The sequence below is a fragment of the Pan troglodytes genome, chromosome 21, assembly GCF_028858775.2.
Source record: "Pan troglodytes isolate AG18354 chromosome 21, NHGRI_mPanTro3-v2.0_pri, whole genome shotgun sequence".
NCBI lineage: Eukaryota > Metazoa > Chordata > Mammalia > Primates > Hominidae > Pan > Pan troglodytes.
Genome location: NC_072419.2, coordinates 38,121,130 through 38,144,411, shown reverse-complemented (window position 1 = coordinate 38,144,411; position 23,282 = coordinate 38,121,130). Strand labels below are relative to the sequence as shown.

Here is a 23,282-nt window from a genome sequence, read left to right as displayed (position 1 = left end):
ACAAGCTCACACAAGGTACCTCCAGGCCTCTTCCCCTCATCTCCCTAGCCCAGCCACCCTTTAACCCCTGCTGGAGCAGGGCCCCCACCTTTGTTACTCACCGACATCACCAGCACATAGACACGCAGGTCAAACTTGCGGCCTGTCAGGCAAGGAAAAAATTAATTTGTGCAACAAATATTGATCGTCAGACATTGTGCTAGGTTTTGGGAAAATAGCAGTGGACAGACAGGAAACCCCGCCTTCATGAAGCTCCTGCTGAAACTACACAACGGGCTAGGCGTGGTGCCTCATGCCTGTGATCCCAACACTTTGAGAGGCTGAGGCAGGAGGATCGCTTGAGGCCAGGAATCCAAGACCAGCCTGAGCAACATAGTGAGACTCTGTGTCTACAAAAAAATTAGCCTCGCATGGTGGTGCACATCTGTAGTCTCAGCTACTCTGGAGATTGAGGCAGGAGGATCGCTTGAGCCCAGGAGATGGAGGCTGCATGAGCTATGATCGTGACCCTGCACTCCAGCCTGAGTGACAGAGCAAGACATGGTCTCAAAAAAACACAACAAAAAAAACGCACAAGGTATAAAGAGAGAATAATGGGAGGTGGGGGAGGGGTGCGTGGGGGTCAACTTGGGGGAAAGTCTTGAAACTCAGTGGTCAAAGACCCCCATGGGGAGTGGTGACCTTCATGGAGACAAGGTGCCTGCCCAGCCCAGAGCGGTGCAGGATCTTGGGCAGAAGGAACTGCGAGAACAGTCTGGAGGGGGAAAGAGCTTGGGCCAAGGGCAGAGTGGAAGGAGATGAGGTCAGTTAGGCTGGCAGAGGTCAGGTCCCATGCAGTTTTGGGGTTTTGTCTCACAATCCATGGGAAGCCACGGAAGGGTGTCTCCTCTCTGGCTGCCACGTTGGGGTGGAGTGAAGTGGGCAGAGCAGCGGCAGGCACCAGTGAGGGGGCGGGCGTGGTTGTCTAGGAGGAAGAGGATGGTGGCCAGGCCCGGGGTGGAGGTGAGAGGAATGGCCAGATTCCAGAGCTTGTGGGAGCTTGGTGAGAACCAGATGTGGCAGGGGAAGGGGGACACACCCAGAATGGCTCCTGGCTTCTAGCTGTGTCCCCTAGAGAAGCTGAGGCATGGTGGGGGGATGGGAGGGCAGAATTTGGGATGTGTTGGGTTTGAGTGGTTGGCAGATGCCCAAGACGGATGTCACAGGCTGCTGGACATAAGGATCTGGGGTTCAGGGGCAAGGTCTCGGCTGGGGACAGAAAGCTGGGAGTCACTGGCCTTTGGGTGGTGTTTAAGCCACAGACAGGATGGGGTCACTGTGGGGGAGAGAGGAGAAGAGGCCCAGGGGCTGCCCCCTGGGGAAGGTAATTGCCAGAGGACGTGGGAGGAGACAACTGGCATTAACCCTATTGCAATGATGTCAGGCATGCCTGATGTGCCTGCAGTTCCCAGAGCCCGAGTGAGAAAAGCAGATGTTGGCCCGCCTGGGGAAACCCACCAAGCTTGCGGGGAGGAGGCTGGGTTCCGCCTCAGGGCCTTTTGCCCTTGTGATTCCTCCTCCCTGCATTTCTCTCCCTCCAAATCTACCCACAGTGACTCCCAGTTGTCACTCAGGTCTCAGCTCACATGTCCACCTCCTGGCCCCCATGTCACTCTCTGTCCCATTGCCCTGCTTGACTGACTTCATAGCACCCAGCACTGCATGGGACCGTCCTGTGGTTTGTATTCTGGTTTATTGCAGCCTGCTCATCGCGGGTGTAAGCTCCAGGAGAGCAGGGTGAGGGGCAGCCAGTATTCAGGGCAGTGCTGCCACCAAGTAGGTGCTTTATAATATTTGTTGGATAAATGCATGAATAAGTTGGTTTTTAAAGGAGGAGAATTTTTCTGAACCAAGAAGGGAGTGGAATGGACATGCCGGGCAGAGGGAACTGTACAGGCAATGGCTAGGAGGTGGGAGACTGCAGAACCCATCTCTTTCCATGCATCCCTTCATGCCTGGTGTCAGGCTGGGCCCTTGGCAGGCTGCTGGTCAAAGCTTGTTGACTGACTGTTTGATGACCATGCAATGGAAGAGCAGGAGCAGAGACAGCCATCTCACCTCCTATCAGGTAGGGATTTTCAATGTAACGCTGAGCCACATAGTTCTCCACAGGAATATCATCTTTCTGGTCGTCAGAGCTTCTTGTGTCCTAGTTGTAATAATAATAATAATTGAACATTTATTTATGGAACATTTCCTGTGTACTAGGTATTCTGTTAGACACTACTTTGGGTAGCTCATTGAATCTTTAAATCAACCCTGTCAGGTAAGTACTAACGTTATTTCCATTTCACAGATTAGAAACTGAAGCACAGAGAGGGAGAGTAACTTGTCCAAGGTCACACAGCCAGTTAGTGGTGTTGCTGGGATGTGAACCTACATGGTCTAGGCCCAGAGCCTGAGTGTTTAAACTCTAGACTGGTGCTGCCCAGTAGGGCAGTCACTGGCCGCAAGACGCCATTTACATTTACCTTGATGAAAAGTAAATGAAATTACATGCTACAACATGGATGAAATTCGAAGACATAAGGCTAAGTGAAATAAGCCAGATACAAAAGGACAAATATTGTCTGATTCCACTTAGATGAGTCCCTGGAGTAGTCAAGTTCATAGAGATAGAAGGTAGATGGGGGTTGCCAGGGGCTGGGGAGAGGAGGGAACGGGGAGCTTGTGTTTAACAGTTACAGAGTTTCAGTTTGGGAAGATGAAACGTTCTGGAGACGGATGGTGGTGGTGGTGGTTGCACAACAATGTGAATGCACTTAGTGTGACAAAGCCACACACTTAAAAGAAGTTACAATGGTAAATTTCATGTTACAGATTTTACCACAATTTTTTTTTTTTTTGAGAATGAGTCTTGCTCTCTTGTCCAGGCTGGAGTGCAGTGGCATCATCTTGGCTCACTGCAACCTCCACCTCTCGGGTTCAAGCAACTCTTGTGCCTCAGCCTCCTAAGTAGCTGGGATTACAGGTGACAGCCACCATGGTTAATTTTTGTATTTTTAGTAGAGACGGGGTTTCACCATGTTGGCCAGGCTGGTCTCGAACTCCTGACCTCAAATGATCTGCCCACCTCAGCCTCCCAAAGTGCTGGGATTACAGATGTGAGCCACCACGCCCGACCCACATTTTTTTTTTTTTTTATTATTATACTTTAAGTTCTAGGGTACATGTGCACAACGTGCAGGTTTGTTACATATGTATACATGTGCCATGTTGGTGTGCTGCACCCATTAACTCGTCATTTACATTAGGTGTATCTCCTAATGCTATCCCTCCCCCCTCCTTCCACCCCAAAATAAGCCCCGGTGTGTGATGTTCCCCTTCCTGTGTCCAAGTGTTCTCATTGTTCAATTCCCACCTATGAGTGAGAACATGCGGTATTTGGTTTTCTGTCCTTGCAATAGTTTGCTGAGAATGATGGTTTCCAGCTTCATCCATGTCCCTACAAAAGACATGAACTCATCCTTTTTTATGGCAGCATAGTATTTCATGGTGTATATGTGCCACATTTTCTTAATCCAGTCTATTATTGTTGGACATTTGTCTTGGTTCCAAGTCTTTGCTATTGTGAATAGTGCCACAATAAACATACGTGTGCAGCATGTGTCTTTATAGCAGTATGATTTATAATCCTTTGGGTATATACCCAGTAATGGGATGGCTGGGTCAAATGGTATTTCTAGTTCTAGATCCCTGAGGAATCACCACACTGTCTTCCACACTGGTTGAACTAGTTTACAGTCCCACCAACAGTGTAAAAGTGTTCCTATTTCTCTACATCCTCTCCAGCACCTGTTGTTTCCTGACTTTTTAATGATCGCCATTCTAACTGGTGTGAGATGGTATCTCATTGTGGTTTTGATTTGCATTTCTCTGATGGCCAGTGATGATGAGCATTTTTTCATGTGTCTGTTGCCGGCCCACAATTTTTAAAAAGGATATGAAATTATAAATCCAGTCCTCAGTCACACCAGCCACGTGGCAAGTGCTCAACATCCTGCATGTGGCTAGTGGTCACCGCATTGGAGAGCACAGATATCCATTTTCATCCCTCTAGAAAGTTCTGTTGGACAGTGCTGCCTACACCACCCATGGGCCCCCGAGGACATTGCTCCTTCTTCTCTACCTGCCAGCCCAGCTCTGGAAGACAGCAATGCTCTCATGCATCTGCACAGCACCTCGCAGGTTGCAAACGCCTCTCCCACCTATTGTCCCCTTCACTCAAAGACAAGGGTCACACACTTGATGGGGTGACACAACAGCCCCAATAATGGCAGGCAGCACTGGCTCTCAGGGTAGACCTGCTTCACCCACCATTGTTCCCCACTCAGCTGTGTCAAGACAGAAGCAGCCAGGTCTTCCCTTCCTGGGACCTGGGCCCAGCCCTACCTCCACTCACGTGGCTGCCAGAGGGACTGACCGTGTTCCAGGCAGGCTGGGCCTCCAGGCTGCTGAGCTCTTTCCTGTAGTGCCCTGACAGTTTCATGGGAGGAGTCAAGACATTGAGCACTGCTGTGCGCCTCCTGGTACAGCAGGAGCTGGTCCTATAGGATTTCAGCCATCCTGCTCCTCCCACCCACCCTGCACCATCGTCACCGCTCAGGTTCAGAGGGCTTCGGTCATTTTCCCAAGACCACACAGCTGCTGAGTGGGAGAGGCAGGATTTGAACCAGGATTTCTACTGTACTGTGTCTTGGGACAAGAATGGATTGGGGTTGAGAGGGAGCTGCCCCCGAGGCTCAGTCTAGGCCCTGAGGAAGAGTCAGCCAAACTCTCCCCAGCCACGTGAGCAGGAGGCCCAGATAAAGAAAGTGCATCGAGCGCTGAGTGCCAGGCACTGTGCTGGGTGTGTGGGTGTGTGTGAGAATGTGTGTGTGTGTGTGTGTGTGTGCGCGCGCGCGCGTGTGTTTGCTTATTAGCTCACTGCATCCTTAGCAGGTATAATTACCATCCCCATTTACGGGGGCACTGACAGGTAAAGTAACTTGCTCAAGGGCACACAGCTATTGAGTGACTGAGTGGCAAGATCAGGATTTGAACCTGGACAATCTGGCTCTGGAGACCCTGCTCCAATGGGCAGACCTGTGGGCAGAGTTTCTCTGCCAGCCCTCTGAGCTTTGATTGCAGGAAGGAGCGGCCCCTCCTGCTGGCAAGGTCAGAGGAGGGTTCAGGGAGGAAGGGGGAAGAGGCAGGCTCACCTTCCTCCAGTCCATGATGTCCTTCAGCCTACGGAAGAGGAAGATGCCTTTCCCTTGAGACCGGGCTACCTGGGGTGGGATGGGGGCAGAAAGCCGGCTCTTAGCTCTGTGTGGTTCCTTGTTGGCCCCCGTGGCTGGGGGCTGTCCCCAGCATATCTGTCTCTTTTTCCTTATGAACCCCCAACTCTCCCCAGAGGAAGGCTAGCTGAAGGGTCTGGAACAGAGAAGGTGCTAACCCTGGCAGAGGGAGAGAGGGAAGGGAGGGGAAGGGGGAGACTGACTTAGCTCACAAAGACATACATTTGCATGAATAATGCAAAAGAACAGACAATTAAAAAGCCATTTCTAACAGTCCTGGGAACATATCATCCAAATCTTTTTTTGGAAATCAATTTGCCTTCCTAATTAGGGTTTGCTTCGGCTAATACTGAAATCAGCCTGCCTTTACTGAACCCCAGCATGGATAATTCATAGCTTCACACAGTCTAGGGGCTGAGAGAATCTTTGATCTCATATGGAGTGGTCCTCAACAAAGGCATTACTCCCCTTCTACCATTGTAGAAGGACAACAGTCCTCCTGCCTGGCCTTGCACACTCACAGTGCCTAGCAGCTCACTACCTCCCCCACCAACGCCAAACAGCCCATTTTGTTACAGGATAGCTTTGTTAAGTAGTCATCCAAAAGGTATATATGAAGTGCATACTGTATGTTGAGCATTATGCAATGGAACGTTCACAGCCTAACCTGTGTTGAGCTAAGACTGGCCAGTCTGGCTTTGGCTTTTAGGACCTCCTAGAACAAAGCTGATTCCTGGGTGCCAGAAGAGTCCTTTAGGTATTTGCAGCCACTGAGCAGATCTCCCAAGTCATCTTACCTCCAGCATAACTGCAACTCTCATTTCCTTCTGTTCTCCTCTGAGCATGGCCCACCTGGCCCACCCGAGGCTCTCTGTACAAGATAGGGGCATGCAGGGCTGCCAGGTGTGGTTGTACAGGTTGTCTACTGCACAAAGAGCCCCTGCTCTGCCTGCCATGCTGTGCACCATGGTTCAGGGTTGTGTGTGCCCAGAAGACTGGGTGCCAAAAACTCTATGGAGCACTGGTGGTGGCTCAGGGGCAGCCAAATGTGCACAGCAATTTTAGAAAGCAACTAATAAGTGTGCATCAGGAGCTTCCAACAGTTCACGGCCTTGCAAAAGACTTGAACAGGCATTTTACGAAAGAAGATTACCAGTGTAAACATACAATAGGTTGGGCACAGTGACTCACATCTGTAATCCCAGCACTCTGGAAGGCCGAAGTAGGAGGATTATTTAAGCTCAGGTGTTCGAGACAAGTCTAGGCAACGTAGAAAGACCTTGAGATCACATCGCTACTAAAAATAGCTTTAAAAATTAGCTGGGTATGAGAGTGCACCCCTGTAGTACCAGCTATCTGGGAGGCAGAGGTGGAAGGATGACTTGAGCCCAGGAGATCAGGGCTGCAGTGGGCAGGGATTGCACCACTGCACAGCCTGGGCAACAGTGTGAGACTGTCTGTAAAAAAAAAAAAAAGAAAGAAAAGAACGGGCACTCAACTTCATCAGAGGGTTCACCAACAGAGAAGTGCTAATTGACAGAACAAGAGCACCGTCATCTCGTCATCTCGGACAAACACTGCCACTTTAAGTTCCAGTTCCCTTTCTGGCCTCATGCATTTCAAGGAAATCACTTCTCTTCTAACTACAAGCAGACAGAAAGAGCAGACAGTAAAACACAGATAAGACAGCTCGGGCACAGAGGGAGATGGGGGGAAAGTCTCTTGGGTAACTGCCAAACTTCGCCCTCATACAATGGACCCCAGTAAAACAGTAGATCTTAATAAGCACATTCCTTTCCCTTCCGGTGCACTAAGATAGGAAAGCTAAAAGCAACCCGGGGGATATGCCTGCAGCTGCAGAAAGATGTATGGGAACAGACACACAACTCTCCCTCCCAGATAAGCACAACAAAGAGACACAGAAGCAGTCCAAGCCTCTAATAAACTCTCCCGCCCTGAATCCTTAAAAACTCTTAGTCTGTAAGAGAGTGTGGCTCTGACCTAACTCAGCCAGAAGGTTCCTCTCAGGTTTGTTTTCTCTAAAATAAACCTGTCTTGACGGGCGAGCCACCTTTCGTGTTTCTCTCCTCTTTCTTTAATTCTTACACTAATGAAAATCACAATATGATATTACTATATACTACCTGAGAATGGTTAAATTAAAGACAGACAATACCAAGTATTAGTGAGGATGTGGAGAAACTGGAACTTGCACACACTGCTGGTGTGAGAGTACGTTGTTTGGAAACTGGCAGCATCCGCTAAAGCTGAACATAGGCATCCTCTATCCTATGTCCCAGCAATTCCTCTCCTAGGGACCTACATGACAGAAATGTCTGCACATGTCACCAAGGACATGGCCCCAGACACCCACAGCAGCACTATCATAATAGCTCCACCCTGAGACTCCCCAATGGATGAATATTTAATCAATGGAATAGTATACAACGATGACAGTTAATAATGTACAATTACCCACATCAGCAGAATGAACTGCAAAACATGTCAAGGGAGAGACACCAGACACAAGGTAGTCATCCTATAAGATTCCAATTATATAAAGTCCAAAAGCAGACAAAGCAAACCTATGATGTTTAGTGCCTTGGGGGGTTGTGAGTGAGTGGAAAGGGGCCTGAGAGGGCTGCTGAGGGTAGGGAACGCTCTGTTTATGACCTGGGTGCTGATTATTTGAGTGGATTCACTTTGTGAAAATTCATACTGTGACCCTATAATTTGGCTACTTTTCTATATTTTATTAAACTTCAATTAAACGGTATCTTTTCAGGTTCATATGCTTTGGTCTAGGAACCCCTATCCCCAACCCTGTTGGCTGCCTTCCCTATGGCCACTTTCCTTCCTCTTCTTCCTTGCTAGCAAAGCCCACCTCTCATGAGGGAGGCTAGAAAGGCCAGATGTAGGTTTTCCCAGCTTCCCTTGCAGTTGGTGGAAACCACATGACCAGTTTTGGCCAATCAGACCTAAGGAGACATTTGCTCAGAGATTCCAGGAAAGATGTTTCTCCTTGTTAAAAATATTAGGGAAGGAGCTGGGGAGAAAGGGGATCGGGAAGAAATATCCTGGGCTCCTTCCTTCTTTCTTTGAATGCTACAGTCTGCGGAGATGATGCCTGTGACTGCAGCAGCCATGTCACATCCATGAGGTGACAAGTCTGATGACAAAAAGCCAGCACACAGGATGCAGAGTGGATGGAGAGCAGGAGCCTGGGCCTCTAGTGGCATCATCTAGCACATCCCCAAACCTGGATATGCCTACCCTCAGCCTTCTTGTTCTGTGAGATAACAAAATGCCTTTATTGTTCAGGCCATTGTTAGTAACTTGACATGACTGTTCCAGGAGGTGCCTTCCTAAGGGACTAACCCTAAAGAATGAAAGATGAACCGCCTGCATGGTGTTACATCGGGGCCGATGAGATGGAAATCACCTAATACCTAGTTCCAGCAGATGGCAGTTTCCAAAAACAACCACGACAATATTTCCTGTCCCATATGTTCTCCAGAACCCTGTCAAAAGGTAAATCAATGTCCCCTCCCTTGAATCTGGAAGTGTCTCTACTAATTGCCTATGGCAGAAGTGATGGGTGAATTCCAATGCCAGGTCATAAAAGGCAATATAGCTTCTGCCTGGCTCTCTCTTTCAGGATGGTTGCCCTCAGAACCCAGCAGCCATCCCATGAGGAAGCCCAGGTCACAGGGAGAGGCCCACCTGGAAGGCAACTGAGTCTTCCAGCCCTCAACTCTGGCTGAATTCCCAGCCAACAGCTGGCACTTACTTGCTAGCCCAGCCAGTGAGCCAGCTAGGAAGGGGATCCTCCAGCCCTCAGTGGATGCTGGAGCAGCCTTCCTTGTCAAGCACTGTCCAAGCTGGGGGCTCACATGAACTAAATAAGGCATTATTGTTGTTTCAAGTCACTATGTTTGGGAGTGGTTTGCTACTCTGAAATAGATAACCGGAATACGAGCTTTAGTAGAATGGTTCATAACAATGGCAATACCAGCAGCTAATACTTACCAGGTGTTTACTCTGTGCCAGACACCGTGATTTATACACGTTACCTCATTAAAGCTTGAAAAAAAACACACACCCTTTGACATAAACATTAATGTTATCCCCATTTTGCAGCCAAGAGAACCAGCGGACAGGCCAAACACATTGCCCAAGGTCACCCAGCCAACAGGTGACAAATCTGAGATAATTAAATCTGTGCTACACAAACCTGGGGCTCATATACCTCTTGAAAAGTGCCGGGGATACACAAAATCACAGGATAAACACTGCTAGTTCTGGGGGCAGCTCTATTACTTGATGGTTTGGGAGGGAAATATTTTTATATTATGCTTTTTTCTTTGAGACAGGGTCTTGCTCTGTCACCCAGGCTGGAGTACAGTGGCAGGATCTCGGCTCACTGCAAGCTCAGCCTCCTGGATTCATGCCATTCTCCTGCCTCAGCCTCCCAAGTAGCTGAGACTACAGGTGCCTGCCACCACGCCATGCCAATTTTTTGTTATTTTTAGTACAGACAGGGTTTCACCGTGTCAGCCAGGATGGTCTCGATCTCCTGACCTCGTGATCCACCCGCCTCAGCCTCCCAAAGTGCTGGGATTACAGGCGTGAGCCACCGCGCCTGGCCGATTTTCACATTTCTTTCTATTAGGAATGCAACAAATCATAGGAGTGTTAGCCATGCCCGTGACTTTGCCATCAAAAGAGATCACAGTGATTTCGACATCACATTACAATTGTTGCAGATATCTCAAAATATTGTTTATGCTCCTCCTGACTTTGAAATTATGGTAGCTGTGAGGCCTGCTGTTAGATCCTCTTTAATTGTTAATGAAAAGCGCACATATTTCTATAGCACAAATAATTTTGTAATCGCTTGTGTGGTGGCCATGACAATGCACCTTGCAGGCCTCCAACAGAGTAACTGACTGAGAGTGCCAGCGGCTTCCAGTTGAGGTCTAGCTGTGTTTGCCAGGGCGTCTTGCTAGGGCTGCTCCCAGTCAGTGACTGAGCCCCAGGGGATATGAAGACCGGCCATTCCTGAGAGACAGGGGACTCCTGACAGCCAACTTTGGCTGAGGCCTCCCAGGGGCCTTGATGAACTTTCCAAAGTCTGCTCAGCAATAGAAACTTCCAACCTTCCTCCCTCCCTCTCTTCTTTCTTCGCTTCCTTGGAGGCCTGATTCTCTCCCAGCCTCACCTGCTAGCTCCCTCCCCATTTTTTCTCACCAGCCAAACTGTTTAATTTTGTCTTGGCGTCCGTTTCTTGGGGAACCCAGACTAACACAGTTTGATAATGGGTTTTCAGTATAGTTGCCTTCTTTTATAATGGAATGTACTGTATTTTATGTTTTTAAAACCACAATTCTTTCATGGGTACATACTTATCTCCAAACTCATTAAGCTGTCTACATTAAATACGCACAGCTTGTTGTATGCCAATTATGTTTCAATGAAGCGGTTAAAAAAACACCACTATTCTGTGATAGGGTCCACACATTTCACCAGATGTCAAAGAGGCCCATGGCATAAAAACAGTACAGAAGTCTTGCCCTCTTGTTTAAGCTACTGTTATTTGGATTTTCTATTATTTACTGAGCAAAGCATCCCGACCCTTAGAAAGTCTCAGTGAAAAATTCTGAGAAGTTCTGGTTGGGGTAAACTAGTGTGATGGAATGTTAAAATGTGGCTCTTCCTGCCTTGCAGTTTGGAAATAGGCCCCCAAGGCTGAGAACAGCCCCCTGGTTGCCAAGAACGCTCGCTGCCGTGTGTGAAGTGTTAGACCAGCTTGGTGGACGCAGGGTGAGCAGATAGATAGGCCCTGTCCCTGAGCAGCTTGGGGGGCACACAGAGAGACTGACAGGCCCCATCCGTGACAGCCAAGCAGTCGCCTCCCCGCACCACGAGGCGGGCTGGAGCCACAGTTGTCCCATGACCTGTGTCAGTGTCCTGCCCACCTCTCCACCAACCCTGACGGCCTGAACTGCTGGCAGGGGAGAATGCTTCCATGGGAAGAAAGCTAAGAGCGATGCAATGTTTACACTGGACTTTTAAATGCCAGACCCAAGAGCCTGTTCTTATATTCCCCTAAAAGCTCCAAGATGGGCTGGGGCTCTGGCCTGGTAGGAAGAGGGTCCCCACAGGGTGGTGTAGATGGAATGATGCTGCCTGCTCCCTTCTGAGTCCTGGGCTGCTCTGCTGCCACTGATGAGGAAGATGAAGGCTTGGCAGACACCAGGAAAACAATGCAGAGGAGATGCCCGAGGGCTGCCCTGTGACTGGCTGGGCCACACCAACTATGCGAAAACTTTTGCCTGTGGGTGGGCAAAGATCAACCATGTCACAAAGACAGGCCTTGTGGGAAGAGTGGAGGGATTCAGGGGACTCTTCTCCCTCTATTCTCCAAATTTAGGGCAATGTTCTGTTTTTAACACTCTCTCCTCCTGAAAGGAATCCAAATAAGGTCCCAGAACTAATACTCAAACCCAGTGGTTCTCAGAAACTGTGGTACTCAGACCAGTAGCACCCTCAGAACCTGGTGTGATGGTTAATTTTACGTGTCAACTTGATTAGGCTATGGTGCCCAGTTGCTTGGTCAAATGCTAGTCTAGATGTTTCTCTGAAGGTACTTTGTAGATGTGATTAACATCTACAATTATTAATTTTTTTTTAGATAGGGTCTCACTCTGTCACCCAGGCTGGAGTACAGTGGAATGATCTCGGCTCACTGCAGCCTCAACCTCCTAGGCCCAAGTGGTCCTCCCACCTCAGCCCCCAAAGTAGCTGGCACTACAGGCACTCGCCACCACACTCAGCTAATATTTTTGTATTTTTTGTAGAGACTAAGTCCTGCTATGTTGCCCAGGCTGGTCTCAAGCTCCTGGGATCAAGCGATCCTCCCACCTTGGCCTCCCAAAGTGCTGAGATTACAGGCATGAGCCACTCACCTGGCCTGCAATCATTAATTTTAAGTTATCACCCTTGATAGCATGGGGGGGGCTTCATTTAATCAATTGAGGGCTTAAGAGTAAAAACTGAGTTTTCCTGAAAAAGAAGCAATTCTGCCTCAAAACTGTAACATAGAAATCCTGCCTGAAGCTCCATCCTGCTGGCCTGCCCTGCAGATTTCAGACTTGCCAACCCCCACAATATTGTATGAGCCAATTCCTTAAACACACAGACACACACACACACACACACACACACACACATACACGCACACACACACACTAATGCTTTCCTTTCTCTGGAGAACCCTGACTGCTATACCTGGGAACTTGCTAGAAATGCAAATTCTCAGGCCCCCACCAGGCTGACTGAATCATACTCTGGGGTGGGTGGGATGCTTGAACAAGCTCTTCAGGAGATTCTGCTGCACCCTCAAGTTTGAGAACCACTGCTCCACAATCTCGATACTCAAAGTGTATGCACAGACCAGCAGCACTGGCATGTCCTGGGAGCTGGTAGAAATGCTGGTTCCCAGGCCCCTCCCAGACCTGTGAATCAGGCTCTGCATTGCACCAGGTCCCTGGATGCTGCACGGGCACTGTAGGGTTTGAGAAACACTGACCTAGTGCTTTCCCAGGGACAGAGCAAAGAGACGGTGTTTCCTGGACTCTTGGAAATAACAATGAAAATGGTCAATTATCAGGCACCTAATGCCAAGCCCTTGATATAATTTGTAAATTCATGTGTCGAACGTGTGTAACTTCACTGTATTCTCTCACAACCCTGTAAGGTAGACACACTCATTAATTCCATTTTACAGATGAAGAAATGAGCACAGAGGGACTTAAGGGGGTCGAGTGACCTGCTCAGGGTCATACAGCTTGTAAGCAGTGGATACAGAATTAGAACCCATGCCAGAAATGACTAGAAGCACAGAAGCGCCCACTCTCCACCCCTGAGACAGGGTGCCTTGCAATTTGGGAGAGAGGACACACACACAGACGCACAGACACACAGAGCCAAGATGCCTCCTCTTAATTACAGCTGTAGCTGCCGTTGTGTCTGCTGCTAACAAAGGCTGTGGGCTGGGAATGGAATCAATTTAATATGCAAGTGCTGTTCCCAATTAGCACAAATTACCATTTCTCTGAGAGGATAATGCTGGGAGCTGGAATCCGCCCTGGTGGGTCACAGCACTCCGTGCTCATCAGCCTAATCCCTACTGCTCCAGCCATGGCCTTCCTCACTGCGCCTTCCCTGGACACCAGAGAGGCAGGATGGGCCAGGGGAAGAACCTGGGAGGCCTGGGTACACCTTGGCTTCGTGCCTGTTGGGAGCATCCATTGTTTTTGTCAGCCCCATGTCAGTTCCCCCTCCAAGCACCTGTGTTATTGGCTAAATCTGCATCAGCCAACACCAGACACCAGTCTTCAGCTCCACAGGAAAGGGCTGCTCCCTCCACCCTCCCGCTCCCTCCCTGGGGCCTGGAACATTCTCAGGCCTGGAAAACATAAGAGGACTTTGATGATGCCATTCAAGGCTACGGTGGCATGTGGCTTTGTGGTGAGCGACAGTTGTGACACCAGAAAGGGCTGAGTGATTGGTAGGTGCGCTGTTATCCTCACCTTTCTTCAGTTTCTTTTTTTTTTTTTTTTTTTGAGATGGAGTCTTGCTCTGTCTCCCAGGCTGGAGTGCAGTGGGGTGATCTTGGCTTACTGCAACCTCCACCTCCCAGATTCAAGCAATTCTCCTGCCTCCGCCTCCCAAGGAGCTGGGAATACAGGCACCCACCATCACGCCCGGCTAATTTTTGTATTTTTAGTAAAGATGGGGTTTCACCATGTTGGCCAGGCTGGTCTTGAACTCCTGACCTCAGGTGATCCACCTGCCTCGGCCTCTCAAAGTGTTAGGATTATAAGCATGAGCCACCATGCTCGGCCCCACTCAGATTTTTGAGCCCCAATAGGCTGCTTCCTGATACCAAGCCTTTGCACATGCAGTTCCCTCAGCCTAGGATGCTCTTCCCTATCTCTACTTTTTTCCAGGCAGACTTGTATACATCCTTCAGGTTGCAGCTCAATACTAATTCTGATTATTATAACAATTCTCATTTATTGAGTACTTACTATGTGCTTTACCTGTGTTAACTCACTTAGTCCCCTAACACTAGGTGATAGGTATTATAATAATCCCACTTTGCAGATGGGAAAACTGGAGCACAGAGAAGGTGCGTAAGCTGCCTGAGGCCACACAGCTAGTAAGTGTATCAGTAGTATTTGAACAAGGGGGTAGGCCTCAGAGTCCAGTCTCTCACTTCTTCAGAGAAGCCTGCCCAGCCAGGAAGAGCCTCCTGTGGATCCCTCTCCTGACACCATTCTCCTTAATAACAGCACAACTGCAACTGCATAGGTCTCCTTTGTTTGCTTATTGTCTGCCTGCAAAAAGGGCGCAGACCCAGGCTGACTTGCTGAGGGCTGTGTCTTCAGCACCTAGGTCTGTGCCTGGCACATGGTACATGCTCAGTAAGTATTTGTGAAATGCTTGAATAAGAAAGCCTCAAGTTCTTCATTGCTAAAATGGGGCTGTTGATCTCTCCCCCGAGGGTCACTATGAGGATTGGGGTAACGCAGGTAAAGCACTTGGCATGTCAGAAAGACAGGTTCCAAATTCCCTGCCCTGGCGTCCTAAACATCACTTGTGCATTCAATAAACACTCATTGAGCACCTACTGTATGCTGGCAGTCATAGCTGCTGGGTCCACACACTGCAGAGAAGAGGAGCTAAAGCTGGCCCTTCGGGAAGGCAGACAGCATCTAAGGCTGAATTCCCAGGCAGTGTCTGCACCTGATCCCTGCTATGGCACCTGGGACTCATGCCCTCCCACCCAGCCCCTGGCACTGGGCACTCACAGGCTTCATGATCCAGGTGATTCCTGGGTTTTTGCGAAACTCCTCTACAAACAGGTGGTACTCGCAAGGCATCTCAAAGGTTTTGGGGAAGAAGTCGCACTTGGCTGCCTCCAGCTTTCCTGCCTCACGCTCCAGCTGCTTCCGGAACCGCTTCAGGTTCTTCACCATGTAGTTCTTCCGGGTCAGCTGGGTGGTGGGAAGGACAGGCGGCCATTAGCTCCTGCTCACAGCCTGCTCCCCTCCCAGCCCCACACATCCACCAGCCACCCTGCAGCCTCCATGCTCTGGCCCACAAAATAGCAACAGTAAGAGTAACTTTGACCCAGAAAGACCTTGCTAGTCAAGAATTATCCCCGCTTCACAGATGAGGAAACTGGGGTTTAGAAAGATTAAGTCAATTGCTCAGAGCTATCCAACGAAGGTGCTGCACTGCCCCAGGATTTGACCAGGGCCTGTCTTGACTCCAAAATTCATGCTTTTGGCCAGGCGCAGTGGCTCACGCCTGTAATCCTAGCACTTTGGGAGGCCAAGGCGGGCGGATCACAAGGTCAGGAGTTCGAGACCATCCTGGCCAACATGATGAAACCTCATCTCTAACAAAAATACAAAAATTAGCCGGGCATGGTGGTGAGCACCTGTAATCTCAGCTACTCAGCTACTTGGGAGGCTGAGGCAGAAGAATCACTTGAACCCGGGAGGCAGAGGTTGCAATGAGCCGAGATCATGCCATTGCACTCCAGCCTGAGGGACAAGAGCAAGACTCTGCCTAAAAAAAAAAAAAAAAAAAAAAAATCATGCTTTCAACCACTAAGCTACACTAACCTTTAAAAATTTCCCACCACTGCCTCCTCCAGTCCTGTCCCTTCTAGACCTCCTTCCCATCTTTAGACCCCAAACTTCTCAACTTGCCTCCACCCTGAAATCACCATAATCATTCATGCATCCTCTCCCTTCAGACCCTGCACCCTCAAACCATCTTGCTCCTCAAATCTTGGTGCTGAAACTCCAACCAGCCTGTGACTTCCAGTCCTCAGGCCTTGGATCCCTATACCCTGAAACCATTTGGCTCTCCATAGGTCTAGCCCGCAGACTTCCCACTCGGCGTTGCATCCCACATTCTAATACACTTTTCCAATAAACTTTCCGTTCTGATCCTTGTACCAGCTCCAGCTCATGGCCACACCCAGTGACATGAGTTGGTTGGCACAGTCCCTCCCGCCTGCCCAGCTCACCTCATAGTGGTTCCGGAAGTGACTGATCCGCACATGTTCATCCATGTAGGTGTGGTCGAAGTTCTCCCGGAGCCAGCTGACGTCACACCAGTAGAAATCCCACTCCCCTTCGCTGGGGGTGGGGTGGGGGCGGGTATAAAGGTCATGATCTGAGGACCTTGGCACTGCAGGGCCCAGGGAGGTGCTGCCGAGGGGGCTTGAGGAAGGGTACACAGCACTGTGTCCCTCTAGAGTCTCTTGGAGGTGGCCCTGGGTGCCACTGGCCTACACGTGCTTTGTTAGACCAGAGCAAAAGCCAGGGAAATGTTCCCACAAAAATCCAGGTGGTTGGCTTCCCTTGAGCTATCACTGAGCCCAGAGTGCCTCCTGGCACCTATTAGCTGGGCTGAGGAGCAGCCACCCCTTCAGACAGGGCACGCCCTCCTCAAACCACAGTCCCCATGACTCTCTGTGGTGTGACAGCCACTCAGCCTCACTTGTTCTTGCCAGTTGCCACGCCTGCAGCCCGCAGTGGAATGAGCTAACCTTTGCAAGCCCCTCCCAGTTCACAAAACTCTCCACTCACTAAATCCTCAGAGCAGCCCCCAAAGGTGATCTTGGATCATCCCCAGAACTCTAAGGCAAGATGGCCTTGCTCACTGAGGACATGGCAGCAGCAGGACCCACACCCAGCTCTGCCGGCTTCAAATTCTGATCCCATTCTCCACCACCATGCCAGGGAGAGGAAACCGGGCCAATCTACCAAATCTGGGTGCCAGAGCTGGGGTGCGGGGAGGAGGTGTTTGAAAAAGATGCCACAGGAAATAAAACACCGTCATGATTGTTCACAATTATTTTTAAGTAAAAAAGTACAGATACAACTGAAGCCCCCTGTCTAACCCTGCCTGATTGTATCTCCTTCTGTTCTGTCGCGAAGGAAACCATCAGCCTGAGTTTGGTGTGTTATCATTTCTATGCAGTGGTTTTTTTTTTTTTTCTTTTTTCGAGACGGAGTATCACTTTGTTACCCAGGCTGGAGTGCAGTGGCGAGATCTCGGTTCACTGCAACCTCCTCCTCCCGGGTTCAAGCGATTCTCCTTCCTCAGCCTCCCGAGTAGCTGGGATTACAGGTGCCCACCACCGCAACTGGCTAATTTTTTATTTTTAGTAGAGATGGGGTTTCACCATGTTGGCCAGGCTGGCCTCGAACTCCTGACCTCAGGTGATCCACCTACCTCGGCCTCCCAAAGTGCTGGGATTACAGGTGTGAGCCACCATGCCCGGCCTGCAGTGGCTTTATAGTTTCATCATGTATATTTGTGTGTATCCATGCATCATGGCACATGGCATTGTTTGTCATGATTTTAAACCTAACGCTAATACTTATTGCTTACCATGTACCAGGCACTGCTCTAAACACTTCACAAATATTCATTCACGGATCCTCAGTGCAACCTGAAGTGTTAGGTTCTGTTATTATACCCATTTTACAGATGAGAAAATGGAGGCAGGCACACAGAGAAACTCACCTAGTTCATGCAGTTAGTAAGTGGCAGAGCAGGATTTGAACTCAGGCCTCAGGCTCCAGAGTCCAAGCTCTGTGGTTAGAACCCCTCCTGTCTGTTTCTTTTCACAACATGCTTTTTTTCCCACCAAACTTTTGTTTTGGAGATCCATCCTTTTGATACATAGGAGTCGAGTTATTCTAACTGCCATTTCCCATTCCATTGGGTGAACACACCACAGTATATCCATTTTCCTATTAAAAGGTGTTTGGGGCTGGGCGTGCTGGCTCACACCTGTAATCCCAGCATTTTGGGAGGCCAAGGTGGATGGATTGTTTGAGTTTGGGAGTTTGAGACCAGCCTGGCCAACATGGTGAAACCCCATTTCTACCAAAAACACAAAAAATTAGCCAGGAGTGGTGGCATGCACCTGTAGTCCCAGCTACTCAGGAGGCTGAGGTGGGAGAATCACTTGAGCAGGGGGGTGGAGGCTGTGGTGAGCCAAGATCATGCCACTGCACTCCAGCCTGTGTGACAGAGTGAGACCCCATCTCAAAAAAAAGAAAAAAAAGGTGTTTGGTTTGTCTCCCTTTCTCCCCACCCCTTTTCTCTAATATAGACAAGTAGGCTGAGTTTTAAAAGACATCTGGAATGAGGTCTGAGGCAGAAATGGAGAAAAATGAAGAGACATCACCATCACCTTGGGATGATGAAGGAAGAGGCCCTGAACAAGACCAATGGGGAGGATGCAGGGGCAGACTGTAGTTCCAAAAGATTCCTACACTATATCCCTTATCCAGAGGCTGTGGGGCCGTGAGGCCGCAAGGAGAACCCATGAGAACCTTCTTCGGCTGTCTGCCCTAGTGAGATCCCCACAGACAGCTAGCATTGACTGCCACACGTGTGAGTCAGATGCCCTCAGACAACTCCTGCCACCAGGTGACCTCCAGATCTGGACTCTTCCCAGCTGATGCCCCCAGTGTCACAGAGACAAGCCAGTCCCACTGTGTCCTGTAAGAGTCCCTGACTCAGGAGCCCCGCGCCTAATGCAATGCTGTCTTAGGCAGCTAAGTTTTGGGATTTGTTACACAGCCATAGCAACTGGAACAATGGCCAAGCAGTTGGGCCTTGTGTTGTAAATGGAGATCCCTTTGGAATTTTCTTTCCTTTTTTTTTTTTTTTTTTTTTGAGATGAAATTTCACTCTTGTTGCCCAGGCTGGAGTGCAATGGCACGATCTCGACTCACCGCAACCTCCGCCTCTCGGGTTCAAGCGATTCTCCTCCTTCAGCCTCCAGAGTAGCTGAGATTAGAGGCGTGCACCACCACGCTTAGCTAATTTTGTATTTTTAGTAGAGACAGGGTTTCTCCATGTTGGTCAGACTGGTCTCAAACTCCTGACCTCAGGTGATCCGCCTGCCTTGGCCTCCCAAAGCGCTGGGATTATAGGCGTGAGCCACCGCGCCCGGCCTGGAATTTTCAAAGAACTAAAGATTTAAATTGCTTCTCCTTGTGGCTGCTGGGTTGGTGTTTCTCCTGAATGTCACACCATGTGCAGAGGGGCTTTAAGGCAGGCAGACAGACCCAGCCTTTCACTGAGCTCAGAGATGTCCAGAGATGGACATCTGTGCACACACCGTGCACAGATGTGGTGACGTGAAGCACGTGGTAATGGAATGACACTGGAACCAGAAATCTACGGTTTCCAAATTTTGTCCTAAGTTACTCATGAAAATCTGGGGCCTGGTCCTTCTCCAAACCTCCCTTGTGGCTGTGCCCCAGGCACAGTGGTTCGGAAGAACGATTTCAAGAACTGATGGAAACCCACTGGAGAAGTGGCCGTGTGCTGGTTGGGCACGGTGGCTTATGCGTGTAATCCTAGCACTTTGGGAGGCCGAGGCGTGTGGATCACCTGAGGTCAGGAGTTTGAGACCAGCCTGGCCAACATGGTGAAACCCCGTCTCTGCTAAAAAAAAAACACAAAAACTAGCCCAGCATGGTGGCAGTTTCCTGTAATCCCAGTTACTTGGGAGGCTGAGGCAGGAGAATCACTTGAACGCAGAAGGCAGAGGTTGTAGTGAGCCGAGATTGTGCCACTGCACTCCAGCCTGGGCAACAGAGTGAGACTCCGTCTCAAAAAAAAAGAAATGGCCATGTGCTCTATAAACCCTCAGATACCATAGTGCCACAGATTCCCGGCTGGCTGGCTGGGGCTTCATCTAGATGCCCAGTCCTGCCTTTTCTCCACCCTGATGTTTGTACCAAGCCATGTCACACAGTGCAAGGAGCACTAGACCAGGAGTCAACACAGGCACTGGCACTATGTGACCTTGCCCTCTTCTCTGGGCCTCAGCTCCCTATTGGGAAAATCTAGGTGTGGTAACCTCTAGGCAAGATGATAGACTGCAATGAGCCAAACTGATACTAAATAATTAAATGAGGGACAGGAAGAGAAAAACTTTCTCTACAGAAGAATGCCACCTAATACATGTAGAAGGAATGACAGAGAGTAACCATTTTGCAATTATTGTAATAATAATAGATTTAGGCAAGAATCCTTAAAAAAGGCCAGGCACGGTGGCTCAAGCCAGTAATCCCAGCACATTGGGAGGTCAAGGCAAGAGAATCACTTGAGCCCAGGAGTTCGAGATCAGCCTGGTCAACATGGTTAAACCTCATCTCTACAAAAAACACAAAAATTAGCCAGGCATGGTGGCATGGGCCTGTAGTCCCAACTACTCAGGGGGCCGAGGTGGCAGGATCACTTGAGCCCAGAGGGTCAAGGCTGCAGTGACCCATGATTGTCCCACTGCACTCCAGCCTAGGCGACAGAGTGAGACCCTGTCTCAAAAAAAAAAAAAAAAAAAGAAAAAGAATTATCAAAAAATGCTAGAACCGTTGTGTGAAAGTTTGTTGGGAACAAGATATTTGCATAGTCTCAGATTATCTGCCCATAAGATACTTATTATTTTTTAAAAAGTTAATTTACACTGGAGAAAGCTGGCAGACACCACCTTAATCTAATGGTCAATCAAGGTACTGTCACCAGTGATAAGACACATCAGCATCACAAACCCCTGATGAGTTCCACTGGAAAGGGCACAGCATCACTTCTGTGGTATTCTTGCCAAAATGCATAACCTCATGATGAGAAAACATCAGACAAATCCAATTCAAGGGACATTCTACAAAATGTACTCTTCAAAAGTGTCAAGGGCATGAAAGACAAATAAAGACCAAGGAACTGAAATATATTTGAGGTAAAAAAGGTCAGCTAAATGCAAAGTGGGATCCTGGATTGGATTCTGGAACAGAAAAAGGATGTTAGTGGAAAAAAACTGGTGAAATTCAAATGATGTCTGCAGCTTAGTTAACAGTAATATATCAATGTTAATGTCCTGACTTTGACAAATGTACTGTGATTACATAAGCTGCTAACAGGGAAAGGTGGTAAAACTGCTAAAAGAGGAAGCTATGTACGATTTTTGAAACTTTTCTGTAGGTCTAAAGTTATTTCAAAATAAAAAAGTTTAAAAATAAGTATTTTAAAATATTAAAGTTAGACCCCTACCTCACACCATATAAAAAAATTAAATCGAAGATCTAGATGTAAGAGCTAAAACTAGAAAACTCTTAGAAGAAGACATAGGAGTAAATCTTTGTGACCTTGGATTAGGCAATGGTTTCTTAGATATGATACCAAAAGCACTAGCAACAAAAGAAAAAATAGGTGAATTGGACTTTATCAAAATGAAAAAGTTTTTACCTCAAAAGGCACAGTCAAGAAAGAGGAAAGATAACTCACAAAATGGAAGAAAGTCAAGTATTTGCAAATCATATATAAGAATACCCTTATAAGATAAAATTCTTATAACTCGAATATAAAGAGACAACTAAATTTAAACATGGGCAATAGATATTTCTTCAAGGAAGATTTATAAATTGCTAATAAGCACGTGAAAGATGCTAAAAATCATTAGCCATCAGGGAAATGCAAATCAAAACCACAATGATACCACTTCATACCCACTAGGATGGCCATAATAAATGTGAGGGTGGGTACGGTGGCTCACACCTATAATCTCAACACTTTGGGAGGCAGAGGCAGGAGGATCACTCAAGTCCAGAAGTTCAAGATGAGTCTAGGTAACATAATGAGACCCCATCTCTCCAAAAAAAACCTTAAAACATTTAGCAAGGTATGGTGGTGTGTGCTTGTAGTCCCAGCCACTCAGGAGGCTGAGGTGGGTGGATCACTTGAGCGCGGGAGGTCAAGGTTGTAGTTGACTGTGATTGTACCACTGCACTCCAGCCTAGGTGACAGAGAGAGACCCTTTCTCTAAATAAATAAATAAATAAATAAATAAATAAATAAATAAATGGATGAATAATAACGAGAGTTGGTGAGGATGTGGAAAAATCGGCACCCTCATATACTCCTGGTGGAAATGTAAAATGGCACAGCCACTTCAGAAAAGTCTAGCAGTTCCTTAAAAAGTTAAACATAGAGTTATCATATCACCCAGTCACTCCACTCCTATGTATACACCAATAAAAAGTGAAAACATATGTCCATTCAAATTCATACATGAATGTTCACAGCAGCATCATGTATAACAGCCCAAAGGTGGAAATAACCTAAACACCTATCAATTAATGAGCAGATAAATAAATGTGGTACTCCTACACAGCAGAATATTATTCAGTCATAAAAGGGAATGAAGTCCCAGCTACTCAGGAGGCTGAGGCAGGAGAATGGCATGAAACCGGGAGGCAGAGCTTGCAGTGAGCCGAGATCGAGCCACTGGACTCCTGCCTGGGCGACACAGCGAGACTCCATCTCAAACAAACAAACAAAAAGGAATGAAGTACTGATACATACTGCTACATGGATGAGCCTTGAAAACATTACGTTAAGTGAAAGAAGACAGGAAAAAGGTTACATATTGTATAATTCCACTTACATGATGTGTCCAGAATAGATAAATAGAGACAAGGCCCAAGACAGAGGCTGGAGGGAGGGAGAAATGGGAATGACTGCTAGTGGGTATGGGGTTTCTTCCTGGGATGATGAAAATGTTCTGGAATTAGATAGTGGTTTTGACACAGCAGGTATGTGGGAAAAAAAAAAGTGGTGATGATTACACAACTTTGTGAATATGCTAAAAGACACGAAATTCTATATATATACATTTTTTGGACTTATCAAAATTAAAAAGATTTTATATATTTTTTCTTCCAACATGTATGTGTTGAGGTTATCTCTGTGTCAGAGACCATGTTGGATGCCAGTGATACAGGAGGAAATGGAATACCTTGCCAGGTGGTGCACACAGTCTTGTGGGGAAGATTAACAATAAACAAGGAAACA

General features: G+C 48.1%; 1 protein-coding gene and 1 long non-coding RNA gene across 46 annotated transcripts in view; one reads left to right on the top strand and one right to left on the bottom strand.

Annotated features, from left to right (window-relative positions):
* Window positions 1-23,282, bottom strand: part of TTLL9 (tubulin tyrosine ligase like 9) — a 76,117-nt gene that overhangs the window by 21,610 nt on the left and 31,225 nt on the right. For 38 of the 45 annotated variants that reach the window (XM_063802809.1, XM_063802802.1, XM_063802804.1 and 35 more), the window contains 5 exons: window positions 16,429-16,540; window positions 15,197-15,382; window positions 5,241-5,309; window positions 2,098-2,188; window positions 102-142 (listed from right to left, as the gene is read on the bottom strand). In XM_063802809.1, the coding sequence (XP_063658879.1) occupies window positions 102-142; window positions 2,098-2,188; window positions 5,241-5,309; window positions 15,197-15,382; window positions 16,429-16,540 (499 nt within the window). The remainder of the gene's footprint in view (window positions 1-101; window positions 143-2,097; window positions 2,189-5,240; window positions 5,310-15,196; window positions 15,383-16,428; window positions 16,541-23,282) is intronic. The other 7 variants (XM_054674319.2, XM_054674339.2, XM_054674321.2 and 4 more) reach the window with 2 other exon arrangements.
* Window positions 2,184-23,282, top strand: part of LOC134809163 (uncharacterized) — a 38,058-nt gene continuing 16,959 nt past the window's right edge. Inside the window, exon 1 of the long non-coding RNA XR_010154195.1 lies at window positions 2,184-8,849. This is a non-coding gene — a long non-coding RNA (uncharacterized LOC134809163). The remainder of the gene's footprint in view (window positions 8,850-23,282) is intronic.